Source organism: Monodon monoceros, unplaced genomic scaffold, assembly GCF_005190385.1.
Source record: "Monodon monoceros isolate NGI ecotype Baffin Bay Population unplaced genomic scaffold, NGI_Narwhal_1 Super_Scaffold_16, whole genome shotgun sequence".
In the NCBI taxonomy this organism is placed as follows: Eukaryota; Metazoa; Chordata; class Mammalia; order Artiodactyla; family Monodontidae; genus Monodon; species Monodon monoceros.
In genome coordinates, this window is record NW_021703772.1 from 5,591,611 (window position 1) to 5,618,941 (window position 27,331).

Consider the following 27,331-nt stretch of genomic DNA (forward strand, 5'->3'; position numbering starts at 1 on the left):
TCTGTTCAATTGGGACAGTGGAGGGCTGCCCGGAAGGTTCTATGGGACCGGCCTGATGGCGCCTGTATCACCAACACTCATGTACCACTCGCCGAGTCACTCGGCCGCACTTACTTGCAAGGGAAGCTGGAAAACACCTGAGCTGTTTGCTCAGGAAGAAAGTAGGTTTGGTGACCTAGCCAGTCCCATCCCAAGTAGTTTCCCCTTTTAAAGATTTACCTTCCTCTGCCCCTCTGACTTTTGCATTAACCTGGGCAGAGACCTCCAGATTACTTCCAGCTGGATTCCTTCCCTACCTTCCCCCAAGCAAGCCACATGCAAAGCCCTCGGAGAAGGAGGCGGGGCTGTGAGTTGAACCCTGTCCTTCAAGATCTGTTGGAGGTCCCATCCCCCAACCTGTGAATGTGACCTTATTTGGAAATAGTGTCTTTGTAGAAGTAATCGAGTTAAGATGAGGTCACACTCAATTCAGGTGGGCCCTCATCCATGACTGGGGTCCTTAAGAAAAGAGAGGTTTGGATGCAGACACAGGGCAGACGGCCAAGCGATGCCTTGATCTTGGATTTCTGGCCATCGGAACCTCAAGAAAACAGATTTGTTATTTTACGCCACCCGGTATGTGGCACTTTGAGACAGCAGCTCTGGATGAAAACCTCCACTTCTGCCACTGGCCGTGCAAGTCAGTCAACTGCAAAATGGGTGTCAGGATATGGCTGGCGGGGCTGGAACTGAGAAGCACGGAGGGTACAGGTGCACCCCGAGGTTCTTGCTTGTACAACACGCCCCAGGCCCGTGGTGGGGAGGGGCTGAGCCTTTTGTGGTCCCTGTACTCTCTCTCAGTGCTGCAGACACCCTGTTCCCCAGGTCTGGCCTGGCCTTGGGCTCACTGGTGCCTACTCAGCCTTTGGCCTTGGATTAAAGTTACTTCTCAAGGGGGCTCTCCTTAGCCCCACTCCTCCCTACCACCTGCAGGTGGGGCTGGTCTCCATCAGTTGCCCCCCTACCCTCATCCTGTTCTCTCCCTGGGCTTGGTTCAGAGGGCTTGGTGAGCGCAGGGCCCGTGGGAGTCCGGCTTGTTGTAACCTGATGAAGGTGCCCGGCCCTCAGAAATGGCTCGGCCCTCAGCTGTGTATTGTGGGTTTGGGATTGGCCAATTCCAGGTACACAGGACCAAGAAAAAGGAAAGCCACCCACTTGCACCCTTTGGGTGCTCTAGGCAACACTGATTCCCATTAGTTAGTTGATGACTGAGATCCCTATATTTCAAGAACAATTAAATCAATAGCAAGAAAACAGATACCCACTAAACCAACTGTCACACTGTCACCTAGGGGAGACCGGGTTGGGACGGAGCCATGGTTCCATGCACTAGGTTTTGTGTTTTACTAGAAGTCTGGGTGCGTACAGGAAAAAAAAAACACACACACACTTATGTTAAAATATCCAAAGAAAATTTACTGCAACTTTCGTAGAACTGAATTTGTGCTACAAGACACGTTGCATAGGAAACTATTTAAAGCCCCTGAGGAAAAAAAATCTCAGTATTTAAGGTGCGACTGGCTTTGTTTCTTCTTTGGGGAAGAGCGAGAGACGCTCTCTGGGAAGACTGAAGGTGGAGAGTGAAGAACCAGTACGTAAGGTGACTTCGTGTGACGATTTGGGGGAATTGTGTATCTTGGTTCTTGCCGCACAAAACATGTAGTGTTTTTTTTTTTATTGTTGTTGTTGTTTTCTAGTCAGTTGGCCTTCCGTATTTGAATCAATAGATATATAAGAATGTTTTAGCCCAGTAAGGGATTTACATTGATTATACTAAGTAATTAGCATGTTTCCAGAAAGCAGATTTAGAGAATGAGATGCCAGAACCCCAGATGGCCCAGTATCACTCATGTAAGCACAGCGCATATCCTGGCCCCTTCCTGGGGATCAGCTCTATTGATCTGCCCGTATTTCTTCATCCCTGTCCCTCACTCCCTTCCGAGATGCACGCACAACGCAATTGTAGAATTCAGCGCAATTTGATCTCCGACCATCAAGGTTATCAATGCAACAGTCCGCCAAGTCCCAGATTTTATGTGGGAAACATTTTCAGATGACATTCATCCTGCTCAGATAATCTCCATATTGTTTAAAAAAAAGAGATTCCTCTATGCTATTTATTTCCAAGGAGAGACGGGCACACCGGGGGGGGAGAGGGGTTACGTTTTAGGTGGAATGAAGTAGAGAGTTTGGCAAGTGGCAGCAGGCACCTCTGGGCATCAGCGTAGGGTGTGCTTGTGGTGACGTTTTCTTCGTGCCCAGAGGAGAGGCTTCGAGCTCTGCAGTGAGCACTCCCCTGTCCCCGGGGAGAAGCAGGACCTCTCAGAGCTGCAGGGGCCACCTCTCTCCACATGGCGTAGCTCTTTTTTGCATTAAGGGCGCACAGGCAGGGGCCGTAGACAATGCCACCTGCCCGCCGCCTTCTCATCTCAAGTGCACCCAATCGCTCCTGCTGGATTTCGCTCCTCCTGCTAAAGCTCAAAAAAGCTTCCCCTGTGCTGTGGCCCTTCCTTTACTGCAACACGAGGCCAAGGTACAGAAGGTAATAAAAATCACAGGGAATCGCAGGCCTAGGACAGCCTCAGAAAGAATGCGCACGGACCACACTCATTTACTGAAACACCACGTTTCCTATTTGATTTCTTTCTTTCTTTTTTTTTTTTACAAGTACAGAGGCAAAAAGGTCCAACATCTGAACGAGTGTCTTTCCGTGCTAAGTGTTGAAATGCAAAGAGAATCCGGCAATCAGAAATGCCCCCATGACCCTTAAATACATATATACATCTGTAACATAATTTAAAAAGGTCTTTATAGAACATAAAAACCTCAACAGTATCTGCCCCTATGAAGTATTTTTTCTTTTTTTTTTTTTTTTTACCTTTATGGTCCATTAAAAAATTAGATACCACCTTTCTCGTACGCCCCCCCATACTTTAAAAAAAAGTTATTTAAATTTATACTTAACAAATAGAAAGCTATTTGATTGGCAACAACCTGCAGTAGAAATTCCCTCCAGGTCTCTCCCGTGACAGAGGAGGCAGGTGGAACATCGCGTGTGCTCGGTCCTGGGTGTGGATCCAGCCAGGAGGGACCCTGGGTCTGTCTGAGCTGACCTTCCCTCCCTCCCCAGCTCTAAGTGCCCGCCTGGGCATCCGGGGCAGACAGAGGGCACGCATCCCGGAGCAGCCCTCTGGGAGGGCGTCAGAAGGTCGCAGACCCGTTCAAATCACGAGGTCGTCGTGGTCCACGGGACTGAAAGCGGCCGCTCGCAGGATGTCCAGGGAGTTGACCATGATCAGGGTCCCTGTGAGGTGTTTCCAGCGCTTGGTGATGGGGTTTTTCATCTTATCCAGGCCAGTGTGCAGCTCCTGGATGACATCCCGGTAGCTGTCCCCGACCTGGTGGCTCCAGGTGAGTAGAAAGTCGTATGCAGGCTTCCACATGGCCTGGGTAGTGGAGTTGTCCAAAACCAAAAGAGAGAGAAAAGATTAGGGGACACTGAGAGACTGGGTCCTAGAACCTCTCCTAGTACCAGTATCTCTGTTCATCACTGACACAACTTTTTTTTTTTCCAGTACGCGGGCCTCTCACTGCTGTGGCCTCTCCCGTTGCGGAGCACAGGCTCCGGACGCGCAGGCTCAGCGGCCACGGCTCACGGGCCCAGCCGCTCCACGGCATGTGGGATCCTCCCAGACCGGGGCACGAACCCGCATCCCCCGTATCGGCAGGCGGACCCTCAACCACTGCGCCGCCAGGGAAGTCCCCTGATGCTACTTTTTAAAGAGTGAAATGAACCCAAAGAAGCCGCCTCCGTCCCGGGCCAGCATATTTCAGAGGCAAGAACCACACACCTTGTGTGAGAGCAGGTGTATAGTACCAAGTAGTGACCAAACAAATAGAAAGGTTTCTCTTTCCTTCCAACCTCCCGTAGCACTTTCCGTTTATTTAGAAACTCATCACATCCATCAAGGATGCCCTTATTCTTGGGACTCCAGCTTCCGAGGTCTTGCAAGCCTGACTGTCTTTCCAGAAACTTAAAGTGACCACCACTAGACAAGTGAGAAAACAAAGACTCCCTGAGCAGGAACCCAACCAGCCTTGGCCGAAGCTGACAACATCCCAGGTATGCATTTCACACCGTGTGGGGCAGAGCCCCAACCAGAACTGATCACGAAGGGCTCCGTCAAGCACCATCGGGCGGAAGGTAATGTAAGATCAGGATCAGGGACGGATGGGCAGCTCCGAGGATGCTGTTCCAACGCCCCACTTGACGGGAGAGTGGCCTTGCCGCCGCCAGGGCCCGGGCTCACAACTAAGGATCCCAGGAAGGATGAGACTTGCTCCCGCTCAGCGAGAGCCTGCTACGTGCCAAGCACCTGCCTTCACGTTTTACCTATGTTGTCCTCGTAAAAACGCTGTACAGTAGACATTGTCATCACTGCATTTTACAGGTGGAGGGAAGGGCAGCCCCACTCACCTCGCTGTCCACCACCCCATTCCTGTCCCGGTGAGGAGACTCGTATGCGTCCATCTGCTGCTTGGACACCTTGGCGAGCTTCTCGGCCAGCTCCCTCCAGCGCTGGGCCACCTCGACCGCCGTGGTCAGAAGCACGAAGTCCTGGATGAGTCTGACCACCAGGCCCTGGCAGTCCATCTTCAGTAAGGCCTAAGGAGGAAGGAGCAGGCGTGAGGCAAGACACAGGGCAGGCTCTGGTTTCACGGGAAGCCTGCACCGCAGAGGCCACGAGCCAGCACCCTCAACACTGCAAGGCCTGAGCGCCAGCACTGCCGGGACTCCCAGGTGCAGGAAAAACCACGATCTGTGGGAGGTACTGGGTCCCCCGCCCACAAATTCTCGTCCTTCTGGAACCTCCCAACGTGACCGAATGTCAAAGTAGGGATCTTTGCAGATGTAATTAGCTAACATGAGGCCCCACTGGACTAGGGTGGGTCCCTAATCCAATGACTGGTGCTCTCATAAAGAGAGAAACAGACATGCAGAGACAGAGAGAAGTAGTCCACGTAAAGATGGAGGCAGACATGGGGTGATGCAGCCACGTCACTGGAGCCACCAGGAGCTGGGAGAGGGGCACAGGCCAGACCCCCTCAGAGCCTCCAGGAGGAGCCAGCCCTGCCGACACCTCCAGACCTGTCACAGGATAAACCTCTGCGGCTCAGAGCCTCCCAGCTTGTGGTACTTTTTCGCGGCAGCCCCGGGACGCTGACAGGCAGGGTGCGTGGGATGACAGCTGTTCATCTGTTCCCTCCCCGACTGGGGCACCTGGAGAGGTGATGCCCTTAGCCCAGACAGCCAGCTCGGCACGGCCTGGGGCTCAGGGCAGGACAAGCTGATGTCAGCAGGTGGGGAGCCCCAGCGGGCAGAAGAGGTGCAGGTGAGGGCTCAGATCCAGGCCTCTCAGGTTCTCGAGACACACGAAGGCCTCGCGTAGAGGGGAGGCTAACAGGACCATCAAGAAAGTCTTCAGAATTGATGGGACTGTTCCCTTGACAAAGCTGCGAGAGCCTTCTAGTGTCTCTAGGATGGGGATCACTAACTATGGAGGGACAGGGGCTCAGGAGGGAAACAAACGCCCGTCAGCCAGGAAGGAGGAAACGGGCAGAGCCTTGCCCAAGTCCCGGCTCGGCCCGAGCAGCACAGGGCCACCTTGGACTCGATCCCCCATCCAGGAAAGGGGCTGGTCAGTCAGGTGGGCTTCCAGCACAGGGCTCGACGTCCTGTGGGTTCTGTGCGGCCCCAGGCTGGAGGCTGTGTCACATTAGCATTTCTGGCTCACATCAGTAGCACAAACCCGCAGCCCTCCTGTCCGCACGCATCACCCCAAGCTACGAGCTACACGGACGGCTGCTGGGTGTCGGGCTGCGGGTCCGGTGAGAGCCGGTACAATGAGTGTGCAGCTTTGGGCGGCCAGGATGGAGCCCCAGGCAGGGGGAGAAGGCGCGGTGAGAGCCAGACTCTCATCCGCGGAGCCTCTGCCGTCCAGCACATCCTCGGGCTACAGCCTGACACCTGCAGAAGCGACAGGGTCTGAGACCCCCTTGGGTCCTCGGACGTCGAGGATGCAACCAGAGAGATGCTGCTACCGGTCACCGGGCCCGGCCTTCTTTCTGTCCCTCTATGCTCTGTCCAAGCACCTGACGTCCCTTCAAGGCTCCGAAGAGAAAGTGTTAAAAACAGCAACTGACCAAGCAGCAAGCCCCCCCGCAGCTGAGCCAAACACACCGCTCACGCGCTCCCTTCAAACATCCCGTGAAGACGCAGGCGGCCTGGCATCTGTGCAGCATCAATCTGCTAGTTGAAAGAACGCCGCTATTTCTGAGTATTCTCACCTGCGTTTTATGTTTATTTGGGGGGAACTTAACAAATGAAGAAATGGTGACTTTTGGGGGGAGTCCCTGAACGCAGAGGCTGATGCCCCAGCATCTCAATCTTTGCCTTTAAAACATAAGATCAATCTGAGGCCGTCCTGGGTCCGAGGGGGCCATAAAGGTGGGAAGGCAGAAGGGAGCTTGAGGACCACATGGTCCTTTTCTGATTTTTGTTTTTGATTTTAAATAAACTATCTTCATTGAGTATTTCCAGTGAGCCGGGTGCAGGGCGCATCTACCTCTCAGCACCCCCATGAAGGGAAGCCAAGCTCACCCCAATCTGCAGGTAAAATCGGAAGGAAAGGGAGGGGCTCCCATACCTGGTGAGGGGCTCCAGGCAGCCTGTCCCCAGCTGCTACCCACCGTGTGGGTTGCACGGTGTCTGTTTTATAGACCCCGAAGAGGCTGGGTGGCTTGTCCAGGGTCCCACAGCTCGAGGGCACAGAAGTGGAGGCAGGCCCAGACATCCCGGTGCTCAGGCCAGTGGCCTTTCCAACTGTGTGGGCACCACGTGACATCAGGAACCGAGCACGAGGCGTCACCTCAACGATTTACAGACTTCAGAAAATGGTCTCTGAACTTTGGTATCTTCAAGTGAAATTGTTTGAAAGAACTTAAATGTTTACTAGATTTGTGGTGCAGAAGATGTGAAGAGTATACAGGGGTGTGTTTGTGGTATGGGGGAGACATGTGATAAACTGGTAGAATTCTGGATTTAAATTCTTTTGCCTGAATAAAAAACAACAACAAGGTCCTACTTATAGCACAGGGAACTATATTCAATATCCTGTGATAAACCATAATGGAAAAGAATATGAAAAACAATGTATATATATGCATAACCGAGCCCCTTTGCTGTACAGCAGCAATTCACACAACAATGTAATTCAACTCTAATTAAATAAAATAAATTAAAAAAAAAAAGTTAAAAAAAAATTCTTTTGGCGTGGTGTGGTTTGAGCCCAGACACACAGGAGAGGCAGGGTGCCCTCCAGCCGCGCCGGGTGCCCTGAGAAGGCGTCTGGCCAACCTCCCGTGACAATGGTCCCACCCAGGCTTCCTCACAGTGTCCCAGCAGTGTCTGTGTGCTCAGTTACCAGACTCCGCAGGTGGCCTTGTTTTCTAGGTAACAGAACACTTCAGAGTCACCTGCTTCTGATTCGGGTATCCCTGGCGGGGGCGATCAAAGCTGCTCTCTCCCAGGACACCGGGTGCAGGCACAAAGGTCCTGAGAAACTCAAACCCTCTCTCTGGCCCCGAGCGGTCACAGCTGGGGCAGAGCGCTGCCCACACCACCGCCAAGGGGGAGTTCATGCATTTTTTTTTTCTGAACGGCACATTTTGGGTGCCCACCAAGTCTCAGCAATAGAAAATTTCTCAGGGGCAGGGATACGGTGCTGGAACCTTTTCCCTGTAGCATCCTCTTTAATTCCTGCACACACACCAGTATACACAGGTGATACCAGAAATAAAGCACAAGGCTGGTTCCAGCTGGACTCTCACGAGCTGGAGTGACCCATGACTTAAGTCAGGGTGGCCAAGTCTGTTCCAAGGGCAAGACAGGACCTATTTTTGGCTTTGCGGGCGTGGCGTCTCTGCCTCAGCCACTTGACTCTGCCAGTGGGGCGTGAGAACGGCACGACAACACTTGAACGAGTGGGCAGGGCTGCGTTCCAGTAAAATTTCATTTACAAAAGCAGGTGGCCCACGGGCCAGTGTGTCAATCCCTGTTTGCAGAGACATTCTTATGAAAATACAACAAAACATCACTTTGCTGTATGTTCACTTCACCCCAGTCGTGCTCCCATTCCTGAGATGCTGAAACACCAGAAGGGCAGTCACCATGGCAACCCTGCTCCTCCCTGTAGTAGCAGCCTTGGGCTGTGGGACCACCTGGCAGGAAGTCCCCAGGAACCTCCCTAAGTGCACAGCAGGTAGTTAGCTGTGTCCTTCCTCTTCTGGGGGATAAAGAGATTTTGCTCCTGATTCAGAGAATCCCTCCACACCGTCCTCTCCAGCCCTAGCTCTCCGCGATCTCAACATCCCCCCTTATTTCCATTAGTTTTCAAGGTTCTCGGTGTTGATTTCACCCCACACCTCACTCCTAAAGCAACCACCCACCTTGACTTATATCCTACAGTAACTTTCCCTTTTTCAGAGAAACTTCACCGAGAGCCCAGAGCATCCATCCATCCTTCCTTCCTTCCTTCCTTCCCTCCCGGCCAGGAGGACAGACACTGTGCCTCTCGTAATCCCCAAAGTTGGGAATAATCTCTTACACTGAAAGCGTGTTGTTGAACGAAAATGCTTCCCGTTCTCGGAGACCTGGGTTCCTCAGGGTTCTGTCCGCCACCCTCCACACACACACACACACACACACACACACACACGCACACACACACGAGATGGCCATCACCCAAATCCACGCAGCTCTACAGCACGAGCCAAATCCTCCTCTCTCCTCAGTGCTGAGCGTTGTCATTAAGTCCTGGTACAAACACATAGCAACGTCTCCTGCTTGGGCTTTCGACCACACTCAGAAAACCCTTCCCCAAACCCACAAAGTGTATGAGAAGCAACATTAATGCCCTAAAGACAGAGGAACGTGCTCTGTCGTTTCTTGCCTTCATGAAACAAAACAAAAACCGACATCGAAATCCAAGGCTCAGAGAGGTGAGGAGAGTATATACACACCAACAGGGCTATTCAGTCTGGTCACTGCAGTGATAGCTCTTGACACCAGCAGGGCTGCTAAGGCATCCCCTGTCATTCTCAGGCCTTGCACGCCCCGAAGTGACACCCACTGCCATGCGCCAACGCTGGCTCCTCCTGTCTCCAGAGGGCTCCTACAGCTCGCAGAATGTTGTCATGGAACGAACAGGGACAAGCGTGCAGAGCCACGGGGCCGGGACCCGGCTCAGAGCAGCGCTGGTAATGGTGAGACCAGGCACCACTGCCCTACCGGAGACCGAGGACCAGAGCACCTGCCCGGCTGCGGGGCGCGCAGGCTCCACGCAGACACAGAGCCGCCTGTACATGCTCTCCAGGCGCGTACAGGATGCAGAATATGGACAACGCAGGGCAAACTCGGGGGACTGAGGAACATCGGCAGTGTCTACCCTGCAGCCCACTAACACGGGCCGCCTCTGGGAAACGGGCCAGGCACTCCTGCTGCTGGCCCTCAGGACAGACACACAGCACCGCAGCACCTGCTGTTTTCACAAACAGAAAAGTCAACGAGGATGATCTTCAGTCTGGAGAAAAGCGAAACCCGGGGTGAGCCACGGCAGCGGGGCCGACCCCAGGACCCCAGGGGCTCTGACGGCCAGCACCGGTGTGCACGTGGCCTGGGAACTGCCGCAACCCAGACCCAGGGCCATCGGCCATCCAATCCCCACCGGCCAGGGCAGGATGGAAGAACACCCCGGGCTACTGCACAGGGCGCCCTCTTGCTAAGGTCGGCCAGGTCTGAAGGCAGATGTGGGTAAAAGCCAAGGGATCCAGGCACAAGCCTGTGAGGGGCTCCCCGCCTCACAGCACTTCCGTTTGACCTGTACTTTTCATCTCTGACCTCTGCTAAAAATGACCCGCCCACTCATTGCCTTAACAAGAGGAGAATCCAGGGGTGTGTGTGAAAATTAGATTCTCCACTGCCAGGTGTCCTGGTATTCTGAAAGAATGGCACTCAGAGGGTGTGTGTGGGGGAGGGGGAGACTGGCTGTCACCTGAGTGGCTCTGAGACTAGAAGGCAGCAAGGAGCAAAACACCTGGGTAGGTGCCCAAGGAGCAGGGACACACCTGGATCTCCAAGGAGCAGGGACACACCTGGATCCCCAAGGAGCAGCACACACCTGATCCCCAAGGAGCAGGACACACCTAGATCCCCAAGGAGCAGGGACACACCTGGATCCCCAAGGAGCAGGACACACCTGGATCCCCAAGAAGCAGGGACACATTTGGATCCCCAAGGAACAGGACACACCTGGATCCCCAAGGGGCAGGGACACACCTGGATCCCCAAGGAGCAGGGACACACCTGGATCCCCAAGGAGCAGGACATACCTGGATCCCCAAGGGGCAGGGACACACCTGGATCCACCTGGCTCCCCTTCACGTCCCCTAAACACTTAACACCCCCCTCCCCAATGCCCACAGAATAAAGCACAAGCATTATCCAGCCCAGGTGGCCGCGTGCCTCCCTCCCATCCCCCCATGTATCATCATCTTGATTCAACCCAGCCTCCGGCCTCTCCCAGCCTCTGGTTCTACCCCATCCCGTTCCTCTGCACCCTTGGCCCTTGCCCATACTGTACTTTCAACCCGACAGCCCCTCCCTGTTGGATGGGATTCTGCACATCCCTCCCTGAGTCAGGGGGGATCTTTGCCTTTCCCTGGTCCACCCATGCCAAGGGGATCTTCTCTTCGGGGCCCATTACGAGTCTGTCTTGCACTCCTGTGGTTGTTCACTCGGCATCTCCCTCAGGGGAAGGCCCAGCACCCAGCACCCGCACTAAGCACACAGTAGGCACCCAAGAAATGCTGAATGAGTATGGAGCGCAAACACCTGCCCCTGGCTGGCCGTGATGGCTCTTCCGAGCTCTGTTAGAAGCTGCAGCCATATACCCGCCACCTGTTCTCGCTGGCCTGTTTTGGACAACACAATTTGACTTCAAAAGCTCTTCAAATAGGTGGTGCCCACTCCAACCCACAAGTCCCCCCAGCTAAGAGATCCCCAGGGGTTCATTCAGTGATCTCTAATGCCTGGGGACTCTGGGAGCTCTGTCCACCCTGGTCACTCTCTTTGGGGTCAGCCCAGCATCATGCCTCCCCCCATTTTCATTATAGTCGGTGGGGGGCATCTTCGGTGTTGGATGGCCATCCTCTGTCACAGACATGCATGGCTTCTACTGGAGAGCTGGGCGGACCGGGGACAGAGGGACATTTTCCACGGTGGTCACACCATGCGGGTGAGCAACGCAGCAGAGGCACAGCAGGAGGTCATACGGGTACATAAGATGCCTCTGGACCAGCTCTGAGATTGAAAATATGCACTAAAACAACAGAAAGAGGGGACGGAACCAGAGAACAGAAGCATGTCTGACCTCACGAGACTGCGTCCAGATCAGATTCTTAGCCTGCATCCATTCATTCGTTCACTCATTCATTCACTCATCAACTATCTGGTTGTTTCCTATGTGCCAGCATCCCTTCCCTCGTGGAGTTCATATCCAGTTAGGGTAATGACAAGAACAATGAATACAAGTAAACAAGACCATTTCAGGTTCGAGAAAGCACCGTGAAGACAATGCTACAATAACACAGACGGTCAGTGACCCAGAGACACAAGGTTGCTTTATCCAGGGTTGCAGGAAAGGTCTGACAAGAGGACATTTGAGCTGGAATCTGAAGGCCGATAAAAAGCCACGACGTGAAACTGGGGGAAGAGAATTCCAGGCAGAGGGAACAGCATGTGCAAAGGCCTGGGGCAGGGCAGCTGGGTGTGTCCAAGATACAGAGAAAAGGCCAGAGTGGCCGGCGTGCAGGGGCAGGTAGGGGCCCTCGGGCTGTGATAGGCGGGCCTGGGTCTTACAGGGCCTGTGGGGCAGAGGAAGGGGCTGGACCTCGTGCTGAGAGCAGTGGAGGGATGGACAACTAAGTTCTTGATTCTTTTTTCCTTCCCATCTCCCCACAAATTTACCATCCAAAACCTTCACCACTTCTAATTCGTTCAATCACTGCTTCCAAACCAAGGAGCCATACTAAACAGAAAACTACCTTCAAAATGAGAGCGGTGGGGAAGAGGTGGTCTGGCTGCGACACGGCTGGAGCGGGGGCGGGTTAGATCAGTGGCTGAGGCCCCAGGAAGCCTGACTGCTCAGTGGTTTGTTACGTCCCTGGAAATAAAACACCTGGCTTCCAGTGACTCCTGAGACACGCTGGGATAAATCGGCCTGTGGTTTCTAGAAGTCTGGCCAACCATTCAAATCTGCCAGCCCACAAGATGAAGAGATAGGAGAGGGGGTGGTGGGGTGGGGGTTGGTGGGGGGGAATGCTGCAAAACCAGTTTCACTTCTGTACCACAAATCTAACCTGTCTCAGGGCCACATTCCTGCCAAGGTCAAGGTTCATTTCCTCCTCTCTGGGAGTCCTGGTGGCTGTGGGCCTGGCGGGGGTGGGGGGAGGGGGGGCAGCGGGGGCAGAGAGAGGGTCTTGGACGCACACAGACCCCCGTCCTCACACACAGTAACCCAAGGAAGCCACCTGAAAAACCTGCTCTCAGAGAAAGTTCTCCAAGTTGAATAAAACAAGATGAAAAGAAAGGAGCAGGAAATGGAAGTGAGAGCCGCCTCTGTGCCGCCCAGGTTGATGCATCCTGCATCCCTGCCGGTTCCAGGTGAGCATCTTCTAGCTGTGGCTAAGGAACGGTCGATACCCTTTATGTTCCATGAATGCACATCATTCCACCGTCCACAGAGGATCCCGGCTGGACGCTCACCCTGGGCCGCTGTGCGAGGTCCATCACGAGGGCACCGGGCAGCTCGGGCTGGAAGCAAGCTCTGGGAATCGATCTCACAGGTGGGCCGGCGAGGTGAGCCCCTGAAGGGAGGGTCCTGGGTCCCAGCTGTGCAGGAGCCCCATCCAGCGCAGGGGGAGCTTCCTCTGCTGCCCATCCCCACCCCCGCCTCACCCCTCCCCGTTGCCGTGACAGCCGGCTTCCTCCCCACCTCTCCCAACTGAAGCTGCCATCGGCGACCCATCAGCGACGGATGCCCCCAGCGACCCCCTGGATGCCACCTCCAGTTCCCGTCTCCCTCCTCCGGGAAATGTCAGGTTCTCACCTTGCTCCACGCATCCGGCACTTTCTAGTATCTTGGGGCCACCGATAAGGGGTCTTTCTTCACGCCCCGATCCCTTGCCGGACTGCAATGCATACTCCCTGCAGCAGGGGCCATGCCACTGTGGACCGTATTCCCTTCTGTCCCCCCAGCCCCACGGGGCTGCCCAGGGCGTGCATGCAGTGATGACCCTCGGCTGTACACCTCCGTCCACGCGTGCATCCTCACTCATGCAGACACGCCTGGCCCATCCGTTCCAACAGGCATTCACTCAGGATGGCAAGTGCTGGGGGGAAGGAGGGGAGTTGAAGCGGCAGAAGTTCAGGGGCGCTGGGAGTCACACCTCACAGAGATAAGGAGGCGAAAAGGACTGTGTGGGGTCGGAGGAACACGAGAGAAGAGCCTGTGACCGAGGCCTGGGGGTTTCCCGTGGGAACAAAAACTAGGGGCGTGTCCACATCACAAGGACCAGGGAGAGACCCGAGTCGGCTTCTATCACAGAAAGAAGTCGACAGAGAATGTCCGGCACAGATCTGACTAGGGATGCCCAGAGGACATTAGGCTTCTCCCAGGTATAACTCCTCCAAGGCCACGACAGCCGCCGAACTGTGGTGAACAGTTAAGAGTGGACTACCTGAGGGCGTCATGACCGGCGCAGAGCCCAAGCCTGTTGGAGGCCGTGATCGGGTCCAGAAAGCTTCCCATTTGGCTTGCGGGCCGGCTGTGCCCAGCAGTGGGACTCCCCCCTCTTTACTTTTTAGGGTCCAAGTTCCCAGTTGTGCTGGCAAAGCAGAGGCCGTCCTCACCCCAACTCAAACACACGCAAGAAGGAGGAAGAGGAAATGACACAGAGAGAGGGGAGAACCTTCAAGTAAGGCCTGGAGAGAAAATTTCACAACAAGATAAAGTCAGACTTTGGGGCGAGTCACAGATCCCGCTGGGAATCTGATGAAAGGATGGATCTTGTCCCAAGAGATCTAAACAGGGGCGGGTGGCGCACAGGGCCCCCCTTGTGTCCCCGATCGGGCAGGCAGAGATGCATTCCGGACCTCCAGAGGAGCTCACAAATTCAGCAGGAGGAGACCTGGACGACCCACGCCGCAGTGGCTCCGAGTTGTTTGGGGGCCCCTACCGGTCCCACGTCAATGCCTATCCCCGGGCGTGTGTGAGTTTCAGGGAGCAGAACGGGGGCCCAGACCCCGGTCCACTGACTCCCGACACCACACCCGTTCCCACACGCGCAAGGGCAAGGCTGGGGCTGGACCGAGCCCCATCCTCTAGGAATCCAAGCCCCACCGGGCACTCACCATCATGAGCTCCTTCTGGAAGGATTTCCGGTCTTTGTTCTCCGTGCTGTTGCAGTCCTCCTTCAGCTTCTCCAGGACCGACGCCACCCGCTCGGGCTCGCTGTCCAGCTCGGCCCTGCAGAAGAAGGTGAGCGGCAGGTTCCCGTAGCCCAGGGCGTCGGCGAAGGAGCGCCAGCTGCTGATGTTCTCCATGAGCAGCGTGCGGACGGAGGCGTAGATGTAGGTGAGGAACTTGCACGGGCGCAGGATCTGTTCCAGCAGCAGCGACGTGCTCAGCTCGGGCCCGGAGAGGAGGCTGGGCCGCGCCTTGCCCACCACCAGCACGTTCTTGGCGTGCACGAGGCCGACCCTGCCCTGGTGGTAGCCGATGTACCACTCCTTGGTCCACAGCTGCCCCTTCAGCCGGATCTTCTCCTCGCTGAGCAGGGCGATGGCGTCCCCCTTCTTGTACTCCAGCAGGTAGTGGTTCTTGCTCTGCCGCACCACCGTCTTGAGTAACTTGCCGAACTTGAGGCTGGACACAGGGCGGTCCTGAAAAGTCGGGTACTTGGTGGTGGCAGCAAACGGGGACAGGATGATCTTCCCGACCTCGTTCTTCTTGAGGAACCGTCTCTGCCCGGATGGCTTGACGGCACTTTTCGGGGGTGGCTGTGGGGTCTGGACGCAGAACTGGGTCAGGATGGCCTCCTGGTCGTCTTTCACCTGGACCCGCAAGGTGAAGTCGGAGAGCTCGCTGGCGTTGGAGCAGCAGATGGAGAAGATGAGACGGCTCACCTTGCCCAGCTTCACCTGGAAGCCTCTCACGGCCTTGGCCTGCTCGCTGGCTTTGACCTCGTAGTTGGTCATGTTGGAAAACATGCAGACTCGGAGATCCTGGGGCCTGGACAAGACGAACTGGTGCTTGCCCCAGAGCTGCAGTGCCACTGGGGCCGGGCTCGGGGCCTGGCGGGTGACCTCGCTGACCAGTAGGGTCTTGGGGGCACAATCATGCCCGAAAATGGTCACCACCGTCTTGAAGGATGGGTGGATGTGTTTGGGGCCATAGAGACCCACGGTGACTTTCTTATTGATGAAGTCCCAGACCGTGGAAGGGTAGAGGATGTTCGGGCCGTGGGCAACGATGGCCAGGTACATACAGGGCTCCAGGTTGTCCAGCTGGGCCTGGACCGTGTCCCCATAGCTGTAGGTGTGTGGGATGGGGACATAGGGCCCCTCCTTTGAGTCGCTCCTCAGGCACTGGAGGCCCACTGTGCTTTTGCTGAAAATGTCACTTTTCACCTCAGCTGAAACCTTCATCTCCAAGATGATGTGGGTTTTCACCTCCAGGGTGCTCAGCTTCACCTCCAGCACCGGGCTGACGCAGCTGCACCTGTCGCTGTTGAGCTCCAGCGGGGGGTCCAGCAGAGCCTTCATGGAGATCTGCTGCGTCTCCCCTGGAGCCACGTGGCCTTCAGGCACGTGGATGCTGATGCTGGTGTCGGGAAGCTGCACGGCGCCCCCCGAACTCTCCAGCTTGCACACGATGTTCGTCTCCACCGCTTGGGTCTGGCCCCAGCCGGGACTTTGGCCCAGCAAGTCCAGGTCGTGGCAAGACCGGGCCAGCTTCCGGTGGCTCAGCCAGGCAGCCCGGAAGTCCTCCCGGCTCTGGAACTGCTCGGGGGCCGGCGATTTCAAGCCCGTGAAAAACCCCGAGGATGCGGGAGTGTCGGACTTGGCTTGGAGGACGGAGAGTTCCGAGAGGCTGTAGGAACGCTTGCTCCGGAAGAAAGGGTTGTCCCGCCTGACCGTCGGCTCCGCGTGAAGGCGGCTGGTGGCCGGCAGCTCGTCGAAGATGTTGGTCGTCGCTGAGCTGGACTCGGTGAACGAAGATGTGCCCGTATCAAAGAGGAGCAAGTCCACGGTGCTTTGCGGAGTCGGTAGGTCCACGCTGGGCAGCGCTGGCACATTCCCATTGAGAAACGGGTTTGTTTGGACACCGTTCCAGAAAGGATTATTACTGTAGGTTTTGCTCGACTCCCTCCTGTCATCTGTCCATCCTCCGAGCAAATCTAACTCCTTGGCTACTTCGTCCGGGCTGTCTGGAAGATTGTCGATCATCCCACTGTCACTTAAGGTGGAGTTCCGGTAGTTTAAGGGCTGCACGTAAGAGGAAGGGATGTAGCCCATCTCCGTGGTGTTGTGTGCGTACCACCACTCCCCGCCTGACGTATCCAGGACGTAGAGGTGGTCGCCCTTGGAGAACTTGAGGGTGGTGAAGTTGGTTGGGCAGTAGTCCTTGATTGCGATCACTTCCTTTGCATTTCCAAAGGGCGTGGGATTGTCTGCTAGCAAGGCACTGGGAGAAGGCACTGCGTAAAACACAAAGAACAGGAGGTGAGGGCGGGCCCTCAGGGCAAGGCAGAGCATTCTCAAAACCAGGGAGAAGAGAGGTCTGGAAAACCATCACCCCCAACAGGGAGACAACGTGTCCGGCAAGTAAACGACAGAGACAAACCAAAGTAAAATCTGGTGGGCGATTCACCTGACCGACAGCCTAAATCGAGTGTTGTCTCCCCAGATTCTATCACATCCCAACGCACGGTCTGAGTCAGGTGGAAAGGCCACAGAGAGTCTCTCCACCATCCACAGAAACATGAATCAGCATAATGGAATTATCAATATGTCCCAGGTTTTAAACATCTCATTTTGACCCAGCTTTTCTTTACTGTTACTAACTTACCGGGACTGCTGCTAGGTCGAAAGAGAACCTGAATGTGATTTACTTAGAAAACACGGGGATGCTGCGTTAAGTGACCCACTGCATGTAACCAGGGACTGGAAAAGACGTGCAACAGAATCTCCCGGTGTCTAAGAGCTGATTCCATGTCCTGCCTTCAGCATAAAATACATAAACCAAGGGGAAGGTTCCCTTGACTATCAGGCCCGTTTCCTAGTTTCCAAGTTGAACCCATTCTTCATCAAACTGTTTATATGAAATAAGATTTTTGAGGTTGGTCTCTTTCAACCTCTTTTTTTTTTTTCTGTACTCAGGCCTCTCACTGCTGTGGCCTCTCCCGTTGCGGAGCACAGGCTCCGGACGCGCAGGCTCAGCGGCCATGGCTCACGGGCGCAGCCGCTCCACAGCATGTGGGATCTTCCCGGACCGGGGCAAGAACCCGCGTCCCCTGCATCGGCAGGCGGACTCTCAACCGCTGCACCACCAGGGAAGCCCTCTTTCAACCTCTTTTAAACGATCATTCAGAACAACATGGAAATGGTCTCTCTGTTACCCCTTGAAAATCAAAGGTTTAGGTCTGGTTGTAATTCACATTCTTTTTGAACAACTCTTTAAGCAATCTGAAAAATGCGAACACTTTAAACAGCGACTCAAGCTAATTTATGGTTCTTGGCGTTCAACTGCGTGTTACCAAGGTAGACAGCAACTGGAACAGCAAAAAAAAAAAAAAAAAAAAAGTCATCTAAACAAGTAGGGTGTGTTTTGAAAAATAACAGATAACTAGAAACCTAAGTGTTTTCTCTCCCTCCCATACATAACAAAGTACATATACTCAGAGGATGAAGAAACTTCTTTCTGATGGAAATAAGCCCATATATTTCTCTCCAACCCCCCCATCCCAACTGTCCCTTGTTTTACGGAGTTTGCTGCCTTCCTGTAACAACCAAATGAAAGTAAACTTTTTTTAGTTGCTTATGTAAACAAGCAAAGAAAGGACTACATTTTTAGTGGAACTACACCTACATCTTGTCTAATATAGGATTAAGTCAACAGACATCCTATTCTACCAAATTGGCCCCCACCCAAAAAAAATCATTTGCCAGTTTCCTTTTCCTTTAAAAGGAATTAGTGAGGGGACTTCCCTGGTGGTCCAGTGGTTAAGACTTCGCCTTCTCATGCAGGGGTTGTGCGTTTGATCCCTGGTGGGGGAGCGAAGATCACACACACACACACACACACACACACACACAAAACCCAAAACATAAAACAGAAGCAATATTGTAACAAATTCAATAAACACTTAAAAAAATAAAAAAGGTCCACATTAAAAAAAAAACTTTAAAAATAAATAAAAGGAACTAATGCAAATTAAATTGCATGTCCTCAGCAAAGTCTCAGGCAATAAAGTGGGAAGCTTCTATTTATTTACACTAACTAAATTACAGAGATACGCTTATTAGCAGGGTGTGAACCTGGGCCTCGAAGGCTGTCACCTACCACCCTGTCTGGGGTGTCGGGGAGAAGCTGGTCCTGGGATCACCAGACCTGGGATTTGAATCTACACCCTTAGCAGCGGTGTGATCTCCGGAGCCTGACATTCTTCACGATGGATGAACCACCTTCCCTCGACGGGCTCTGGCAAGGATTAAGCAAGATGATGGTGATGACGTGACTAGCACAGTGATGCTCAGTACAAGGTAAAGGCTCACAAAATGTTACGTTTAAATAGACATCTCCGGCCCCCTCCTAGTTTAATGTTTCTCCATAGCATTGATCGTTAACCAATATAAAATGTACCATACATATCTGTGTTGGTTTTGTCGGGGAGGGCTCCATTGCCCCACTAGGGTGTAAGCTCTGTTCGGCTATGTTTTGCTCGCAGTGGTGCCCTTGGAACAGGGCCTGTGTCACATAGCAGGTGCCCAACAGACACCCGTGGAATGAATGCTCATCCGGTAAGCTTACAACAGAGACGCCATATCCATGTTACTGGGACAAGGTGTTGCCCAAAGGCTAAGTTAGAATCCCCCTGGGCTGTGCCCTTCTGCTATAAAATCACACTTAACCCTGAAGGGGGGCAGTGACTAAAAACAGCCAAGTCAAAGATAATGGCTTCGAGGGGAGGTGGCAGAAGGCAGATGGGTCAGCTGGGGAACAGGGGATAATATAAGATTTCCCCTCCCACTTTGTTTTCCAGTCACAGGCTCCAGTTTCCTTGACACATCTAATGAAAATGTCACGTCAAAATTAAAACCAAATGAAAATCAAAGAAAGCTGGCCAGCTACTAAAATCTTGTTAGAATTCCTCAAAAGTTATATCCCTATTACGTTCCTCCAGAATAATTCCCTTACAGTAATATTTTTTGAATTAAAAACCAAAGCTATTAGGCAGGCTGTGTACATAACCTGAGAAAACGTATCAGTGCAAATGATCACTTTAGTCTTCTTACCAGACCAGAGAATAAAACTGGTTTTACTCAAAATTGCAAGCACTCTCCTTAGGAGAGGAGCAGTAATAGATATTTCACTCAAGGATGAGGCTTGTCTGATGGGAGACGGCGCCCCTTCCTGTTGGGCCCCCCGTGGAAGTGGACCGCGGCGTGAGCTCCCTTCCAAGACCGGCCCTCTGTCAGACAAGGGCCACACAGACAAGGCTGGGGCTTCCAGCCAATCAAATGCAGGAAAATCCGTATCGAATTCCATCTTAATGAATTCTGGAGAGTGTTGCCAGATTCCCAGGTACCTTGATTTTAATACAAGAAAAATATGCCTGGGTGTCAGGAGGTTCAGTTCACTGAATAATACATTTCCTACCCTCTGCCTCGGGTCTTATGCAGGAAAAACATTCATTAGGGAGGAAGATTCTGCAGCAGATACTCTGGCTGGAATAGATTCCCACCTTGAAGCCGTTTTTACCATCGGCACGTGTGGGGAGCAAATGCTGCCTGGGCCACAGCCTGCCCCTCGGGAGTGGAGTCAGGGGGTCTCTCTCCCCCACTCCGACCCCCCGAAGCTAACCAGCCCCTCCTCAGCCTTCCTCCCCCAGCTGCAGTGTTCTTTGAGGAATAACAGCTCCTCCTAGATCAACATCGTCATCATCGCCATCTTTTAAAATTCAGCTCTCTGCCCCTCGTTTCAAAATCCCAGCCCAAACTGCATGACTTGAGCTCCCAGTTTCCCACTCCAACCATGACTAGCTGGGTTACAAAGAAAACAATGCCCATTACCAGACTACGAAAAACAAACGGCGTGATTATTCACAGCAACACCCAATAGGTCTGCTGCTCTTATTAATAAAACCTCATGATTCCCTTGCTAGTCTTTTGTTTAAGAGAACATTTTAAGCGATGCTCAGGGCCACAACCCTAAAGGACAGACAGGGAGAAGGGGAAGTTGAGGATAACTGGAAGAGAGAAGAAGAAAGGCAGAAACAGGCACGGTGTGACTTTAGTACATCGGGGTCGGGCATCATGATTTTACCTGGGAGGTAGCAGATTAGCTCCAGAAATATTTATTTAGCACCGATTTTGTGCCAGGGGCTAACGATACAAAGGTAAAGCGAAAGCTCTTGCCGTTGAGCTGTCTGCGGGCAGCGCAATGGATCATTTCAACAGAATTCGGTGAACGTGGTGGGAAAGTCAACTGACGGTGGTGATGGTGATGAGGGCGATGATGTACAAGATGCCAGGAAGCTCACGGGAGACACTGACCGTGGCCAGTGAGGGCAGGATGGACTCTAGAAGGAAAATGACCTGCTGGCATCCACCTCGGTGTCCAAAAGATAGGCTTTATCACCAGCCCAGTTTTACGTGGCTGTTAGGGAAACCCCAGGGCCACCTCTAAACCAGGGGTTGGCAAACTCTGGCCCCCGGGCCAAATTCAGCCGGCCGTTTCTGTAAAGTTCTGCTGGAACACAGCCATGCCCATTTGTTTTCTCTCTTCCGTGACTGCTTTCTCGTTACAATCTCAGAGTTAAACAGCTGTGACAGAGGCCGTAGGGCCTACACAGATTCAAGTATTCACTCTCTGACCTTCTGCAGAGTAAGCGTGCTGACCCCTGTCCCCGGACCCCCTTTTCTTCTGCAGTGGCTCTCAGGACCTCATCAACTGAGTACACTCTCCTTCCCCCGACTTGTGTACACCACCAAGCTCTTACCTTAATGTCACCAAAACTCATGGAAAGAGAAACATGTTCTCCATTAAGAAGAAGTTTCATTACAAAGAGGAAAATTCAAAACAACCTCCCAACCCATCAAAACAAAACAAGTGGGTATTGTTCCAGGGCTGAATTCATAACACGATGAAGTTTACAGAGCTAACATTTAATTATCTGAACGTGAACTTGGCAGCCTGTAAGTAGAGGAGTCCTTGGGTCTTAGAGCTCTTGCAAACCCCAGCCAGTGCTATTCCCAGGAGCTCACCTTTGACATCATTAAAGCTTGTTTCTGAAAACCCTTCACTCAGGTCAATCAAGGTCCCCTCGGACTTGCACCGCGGGAGGCCGCTGGAGTTGGCAGCTCGGATGCGCTGAGCTGCCATCTTGAAACTCTCTTGCCGGGTGAACGGCTAAGGTTTCATATTTCCCCTCCAGTTATTCCAGCAATTGCTGAAGCTTCTGTCTCAGGCAACCATGCTGCGCTACGGCATCAGCTCTGCAATGTGCTTCTTCCTGTGAGCAGGGGAAGAAGAAAGGAATTTCCCTTGATCAAGTGAAACACGGTTAAAGAGTAAACCGATGGCAAGTGGGAATCCTCTTTCTTCCAGAGGCCGTGTCACTTTTCCTGGCCCAAGGGAGCAGAGCAGGGCTCACTCCCCGGGTTCTATGCCCACTTTATGCCTGTCTCATCTGTTCTCTCGATGCACACAGCCCCGGCAGTGTTCCCTATCCTGCTGTTTGCACTCCCTCCTCCTGGGGCACAATGAGGCTTGTGAGATCTGCTTGAGCACCTGGCCGGCCCATTCATTACAGTCAAAGAGGAGGACAAAACAGGATCTGTCCACACCGCGAGTTCCAGGGTTCAGGGAAGGGGAACTAAATCTCCTTCTGCCCAGAAAGTGGCTGGTCCCATCATAGGAACAGCCACCGCTGGGCAAGCAGCACTTGGCACCGCTGCAGTGGGTTTGAGGGGACGGCTCCCTGCCCACACGCTCGCTAAATCCTCCCTGGACCCCAAATAAACAAACACAAATAAGACACACATGGCCACTTGTGGATATAAGGTATTCTTGTGTGACTTCTGCAGACGAAACGTGGTATATTCACTGGATCACTGTGCTGTTACCAAGCCAGCAAAGGAAATGTTTGTGGGAAAGAACACAAGTTCTCCTAAGGCCTCGGTTTCTCTGGGAAACGGGCACCCGGGCATGTGGCGGGTTCTGGAGGTGAACAAGGTGACTGGCTCCAAGCAGACCTCTCACCAGGGCCAACGGACAGGAAAGGACCTGCCAGGAGCCAATTTCAGAGCAGGGAACTTCACATGCTCTCCCAGAGCAGACCTGGGCAGACAACGCTCCAGCTGGCCACAGCTGGCCACAGCTGGGCCACAGCACTCGGAGCAGAGGGGTACCCAAGAGCAGGTGAATTTCACCCCAGTATGGCTGGGTTCATGTAACCTGTCCTCAGGTCCCTTGTTCTTTGACTGCTGTCCACAGGCAGCTGGAAATTCGTCTTCTGACACAGGTGGGTGGCCCTACTCATGCGAGGAACCTGGGGGCCCAGCGCCACCCTCTGCAGCTTCTGCAGTGGGGATGACACAGCCCGGCCCCAGGCTCTGCGTGTAGTAACCATGCAGCAAGCAGACCGAGTTTGCACCCACACTCTATGGCTCCCGGGGATGACCCTGAGTTAAATAGCTTACACAAGATTCATTTTCATCTTTGTAACATGGGGTAGTAATAGCACCGTTCTGATTTGATTTGCGTGAAGGAGAAAAAGAGAACCCAGGCAAGGCACTGGGAACAAGGGGCAGGGCTCAGTGACTAGGAACCCCCCCTGCCTCGGCCAACACAGGCACGCATCAGCGGCCCCAGTCCTGGCTCTGAGGGACCCGCTGGCAGTGGCTCCAAGGTGGATTCCAGGTCATCCCGAGGTCACAGAGGCCGCATTCCTGCGCCTGAACACCCTGGAGAGAAGACCTGGGTTATGGGCTGAACGCGTCCCCCTCCAAATTCATTTGTTAAAGTTCTAACACCCAGTGTGGTTATATTTTGAGGAGAGGTCTTTGCCGGGGGGCGGGGAGGGATGAGGTTAGATGAGGTGGGTGGAATCAGGGCTCTTACAGGAGGAGGCACCAGAGAGCTCGCTTCTCTCTCTGCTGTTTGCCAGGTGAGGACACAGCAAGAAGGCAGCCGTCTGCAAGCCAGGAATCGGGCCCTCACCCAAGATCCAAATCAGCACCTTGGTCCTGGGCTTCGCAAACTCCAGAAATGTGAGGAAATAAATTTCCATTGTGCAAGCCCCCCATCCTATGGCATTTTGTTACAGCAGCCCTAGCTGACTCATACAGTGTGTGAGGAGGGCAGAAGGGGAGAGCAAGGGCCCTGTCATCCTCAGGGCCAGGGGGGCCTAGACACACATGCACAGGAGGCAGGACAGCAGTGGCTGCCTCTCTGGGGAGGGAGCAAAGGTGGGCCTGGGGGTGACACGTCCCTTAAAAACATGCCCAACCTGCGCCCAGACCGCCGTTCCTCCCACCCACATCCCATCCTGGAGTTCCCCAGTCCATCCGGAACACCCCCCGCAAAATACACAGACACACAGACACACAGACACACACACACTTCTATTTGTGACTCATGGATCAGCACTCACAAACATGCCAGTTATTTGAAGGAAGGGGTGAAGCACCTGGATGGTTTCCCCAGCTGAGTGGGATCCCAGATTACTTCCATGCCTGCCCTGTGAGGTTACAACGGACGTGACCACGCGCTCGGACTCCCTTTCCCGCCCCCGGGCTCCTCTTTGCACAGAACTGTGCACGGAGCTGGGCCTCCAGGAGAGGACAGCACTGACCCAGCTGGAGGCACGAGGCAGCTGTGGCCGGGAAGCGCTGCCGGGCTTTGTCTCCTGGTCCCCACGCAGCTGCATGGCTCCTCCGCACCCAGCGTCCACCCTCTAGCCGGGGACACCGGCCCCCACCCATCAGCCGCGGTGGCCGCACGGCTCTGTCCGCACAGGCTGTGTCGGAGCCGGACCAGATACCTGGTCACCGGGCTGTCAAGGCTCTGCCCCGACCAGGCAGCCTGTGGCCGCGTGTGGAGCTGTTTACTGAGACGAGAGAACGTGAAAATACTTCGGATCCAAAAGAGGAAGCCTCGTTTCCTGGCGGGAATCAACGCAGAGGATAAAATGGGATTCGTGGGTGGGCGGGCGGGGAGGAGAGCTTTATGATGGTTTTGAGCCCGCAGCCTGTGTGTGATGGCTGGGCTGTCACATTAATGACAATTCCTACCTGAGATTCTGGGTCTGACCGGGCCTCTTGGGAGGCGGCAGCCGGACACAGGGGAAGGAGCTGGGAGGCAGCACAGGGGAAGGAGCTGTGGGTTATGGCCAGGGGATGCGGGTTACGGCCAGGCAATGCGGTTAGCTGCGGGATCTGACGGCCCCTGCCCAGGCCAGGCTGCTCCCGGGACTGGGACTGAGAGGCACGCCCAGAGAGGGGACCACCCTTCCTGCTGCACGTCCTCCAGGCCCCCCACCCCACAGGCTCCTGCTCAGGACACGGGAACCCCAGCAGCGGGGTGCGTCAGGACAAAGGACGCCAGGGCTCTCCCACAGCAGCTCATCCTGACCACGCTTCGAGAGATGGAGTGAAAGAGGCCCCGGCCCTGGCCCCCACCGCCCTCGGGAGTATTACCGAGTCCCACTCACTATGGGGGTGCGGAGCATCTAGTGGAGGGTTTTAGAAGAAGCCGAGATGGGTGCAGTCTCGAGGCCTTACTGCACAGCCCTGCTCCCAAGGACCCCAAGGCCTGCTGTAGCAGCGAGGCTCCGCAGAACCGGGCCAGCTGCCCAGAGGAGGTGAGGTGCGCCTGGGTTCTAAGCGGGGTGGGCGGGGGGCACAGCCAGGCAGAGCAGGGCACGCAGGCCTGGAGGACACGGCGGGCTGAGCACTGCAGAAGCTGGAGGGCAGGGGCCAGATCGTGACGGCCAAGGGTCTGGCCTCGGCCCTGGACGCTCCCGGAAGCCACAGGGGCTTCTGATGCCATAAATGGAAGCAGCAATGCCGCTCTGTCTTTGAAAACTACGGACACAGTTTAGGAGAAGCTGCTGAGAGAGCTGGTGGAAGGGAGAGACACAGGTGGACATGGCAACGGAGAGGGGACATCCAGACGAGCCCCAGCCCGCCTCAAAGCCCCACACAGACGGCCACGTCCTCAACAGAGGAGCTGGCTGAAGTCCGGATGGGGTGGATTTTACCCAGGGCTGGGAGAGCGATAGCTGAGAACTCAGCTGAGGCCCCTACAGGGCACTGGGACAGCTTGCCAAGGGCGGCCAAGGAAAGCGGAAATTAACATTTAAGAGCGATCAGATTCCTGCCGCCCCTGCCAAGAAGGCAGGGGGGCTGGGGGCGAGGTCGGGGAGGGCCGCGGAAAGCAGGGCCTCAGGGCTGGGCAGGGAGAACAGAGTACAGACCACCACTGGGACTCTGGGAGACAGATCCTTGTTTCTGTTTTGTCATTGATGGGGGTACAGTGACTACCCTGAGCCACTGTGTGTTAGCAGCTACATAAAGAGATGTGCAGTCCTTTTAAAACACAGATACACGCACTGAGCTTGCCATTCAAGGAAGGTGGAAGCCACTAACTGCACGGCCCTGACAATGTCGCCACTTACCAGCCAGCGACTGAAGTCTGAGTCTGATTCCCGGACCACCAGAAGCCTCGTTCACAGGAGCTTCAATGCGCCCATTCACTCTCTCTTCCTCGGGACCAGGACCCTTTTGTCCCGTGATGCTCAATGCCCCGTGGGCAGCCCAGAATGGCAACTTTTCCCAGGGGCAGGGGGAGAGCGTCCTTGGAGCCAGTCCTGACATCCACCAATACATCTGCAGAGACTGCAGATATCAGCCTTCGCCTCGGGCATGTTATTTACAGCAGAGAAAGACAGGCAGGCAGCCCGGCTGGGCCACGCCTGGGGGCTCGCCCCTCCTGGCACCTCCACGAGCTGACGCCCTCAGGGTGAGGGCTCAGGGCTGAGGCTCTCTGTCTCCACCTCCTCCAGACCCCAGCGGAGGCGCAGCTACAAGATGCTGTCAGCTTCCCGCCCTGCTTCACAGAGCTCACCACACCTTTGCGGCTGCCTGTGGCAGTCAGATCCCTGAATACTCCCTCCCTGGTGCAATCCATATGTGACCTTAATTTCCTCAAAGGTCCCTCCTGCAGCTCAAAACCCTCCAGGTGTGACTTGCTTTTAAAGGTGGACATCCCGCCCTGGCACTCAGAGCCCTCCACTGCTAGGCTCACCTGGGCACCCAGGTTTATCACTTACCTCCACCCCCATGTGAACCAGGGACACACTTCTCAAGCATGTGTTTCACCTTCCAGAGCTCGCTGCCCTCACCTGTGGCACCAGGAAAAGCGCCTTCTCTCTCCCCACCCTCTTTCTGCTCCGCCCTCCTCCCTACAGCCCTGCAAGCTCCAGGTTGACTCAATGTGCTGACCTCAGCTCTGTAGCCAGTATCCTGGAGCCTCAAATTCAAGTGGCCCAAGTTCAAGGCCACGCCACTTGAATTAATCCCTGCTTCATTAGAAAATAATGTGGGAAACTGAGTTATCTGTAGTGAGGCGGATGGACCCAGAGTCTGAGTGAAGTAAGTCAGAAAGAGAAAAACAAATACCGTATGCTAACACATATACATGGAATCTAAAAAAAAAATGGTTCTGAAGAACCTAGGGGCAGGACAGGAATAAAGACGCAGACATAGAGAATGGACTTGAGGACGCGGGGAGGAGGAAGGGTAAGCTTTGACAAAGCGAGAGAGTGGCATGGACATATACACACTACCAAATGTAAAATAGATAGCTAGTGGGAAGCAGCCACACAG

General features: G+C 54.3%; 1 protein-coding gene across 5 annotated transcripts in view; it reads right to left on the bottom strand.

Annotated features, from left to right (window-relative positions):
- Window positions 1-1,688: 1,688 nt before the first annotated feature.
- The window catches only part of SH3BP4 (SH3 domain binding protein 4), a 94,007-nt gene continuing 68,364 nt past the window's right edge, over window positions 1,689-27,331 (bottom strand). For 4 of the 5 annotated variants that reach the window (XM_029225196.1, XM_029225195.1, XM_029225197.1 and 1 more), the window contains 4 exons: window positions 21,707-21,954; window positions 14,570-16,917; window positions 4,517-4,705; window positions 1,689-3,485 (listed from right to left, as the gene is read on the bottom strand). In XM_029225196.1, the coding sequence (XP_029081029.1) occupies window positions 3,261-3,485; window positions 4,517-4,705; window positions 14,570-16,917; window positions 21,707-21,824 (2,880 nt within the window). In that variant the 5' untranslated portion in view covers window positions 21,825-21,954 and the 3' untranslated portion in view covers window positions 1,689-3,260. The remainder of the gene's footprint in view (window positions 3,486-4,516; window positions 4,706-14,569; window positions 16,918-21,706; window positions 21,955-27,331) is intronic. The other variant, XM_029225199.1, reaches the window with a different exon arrangement.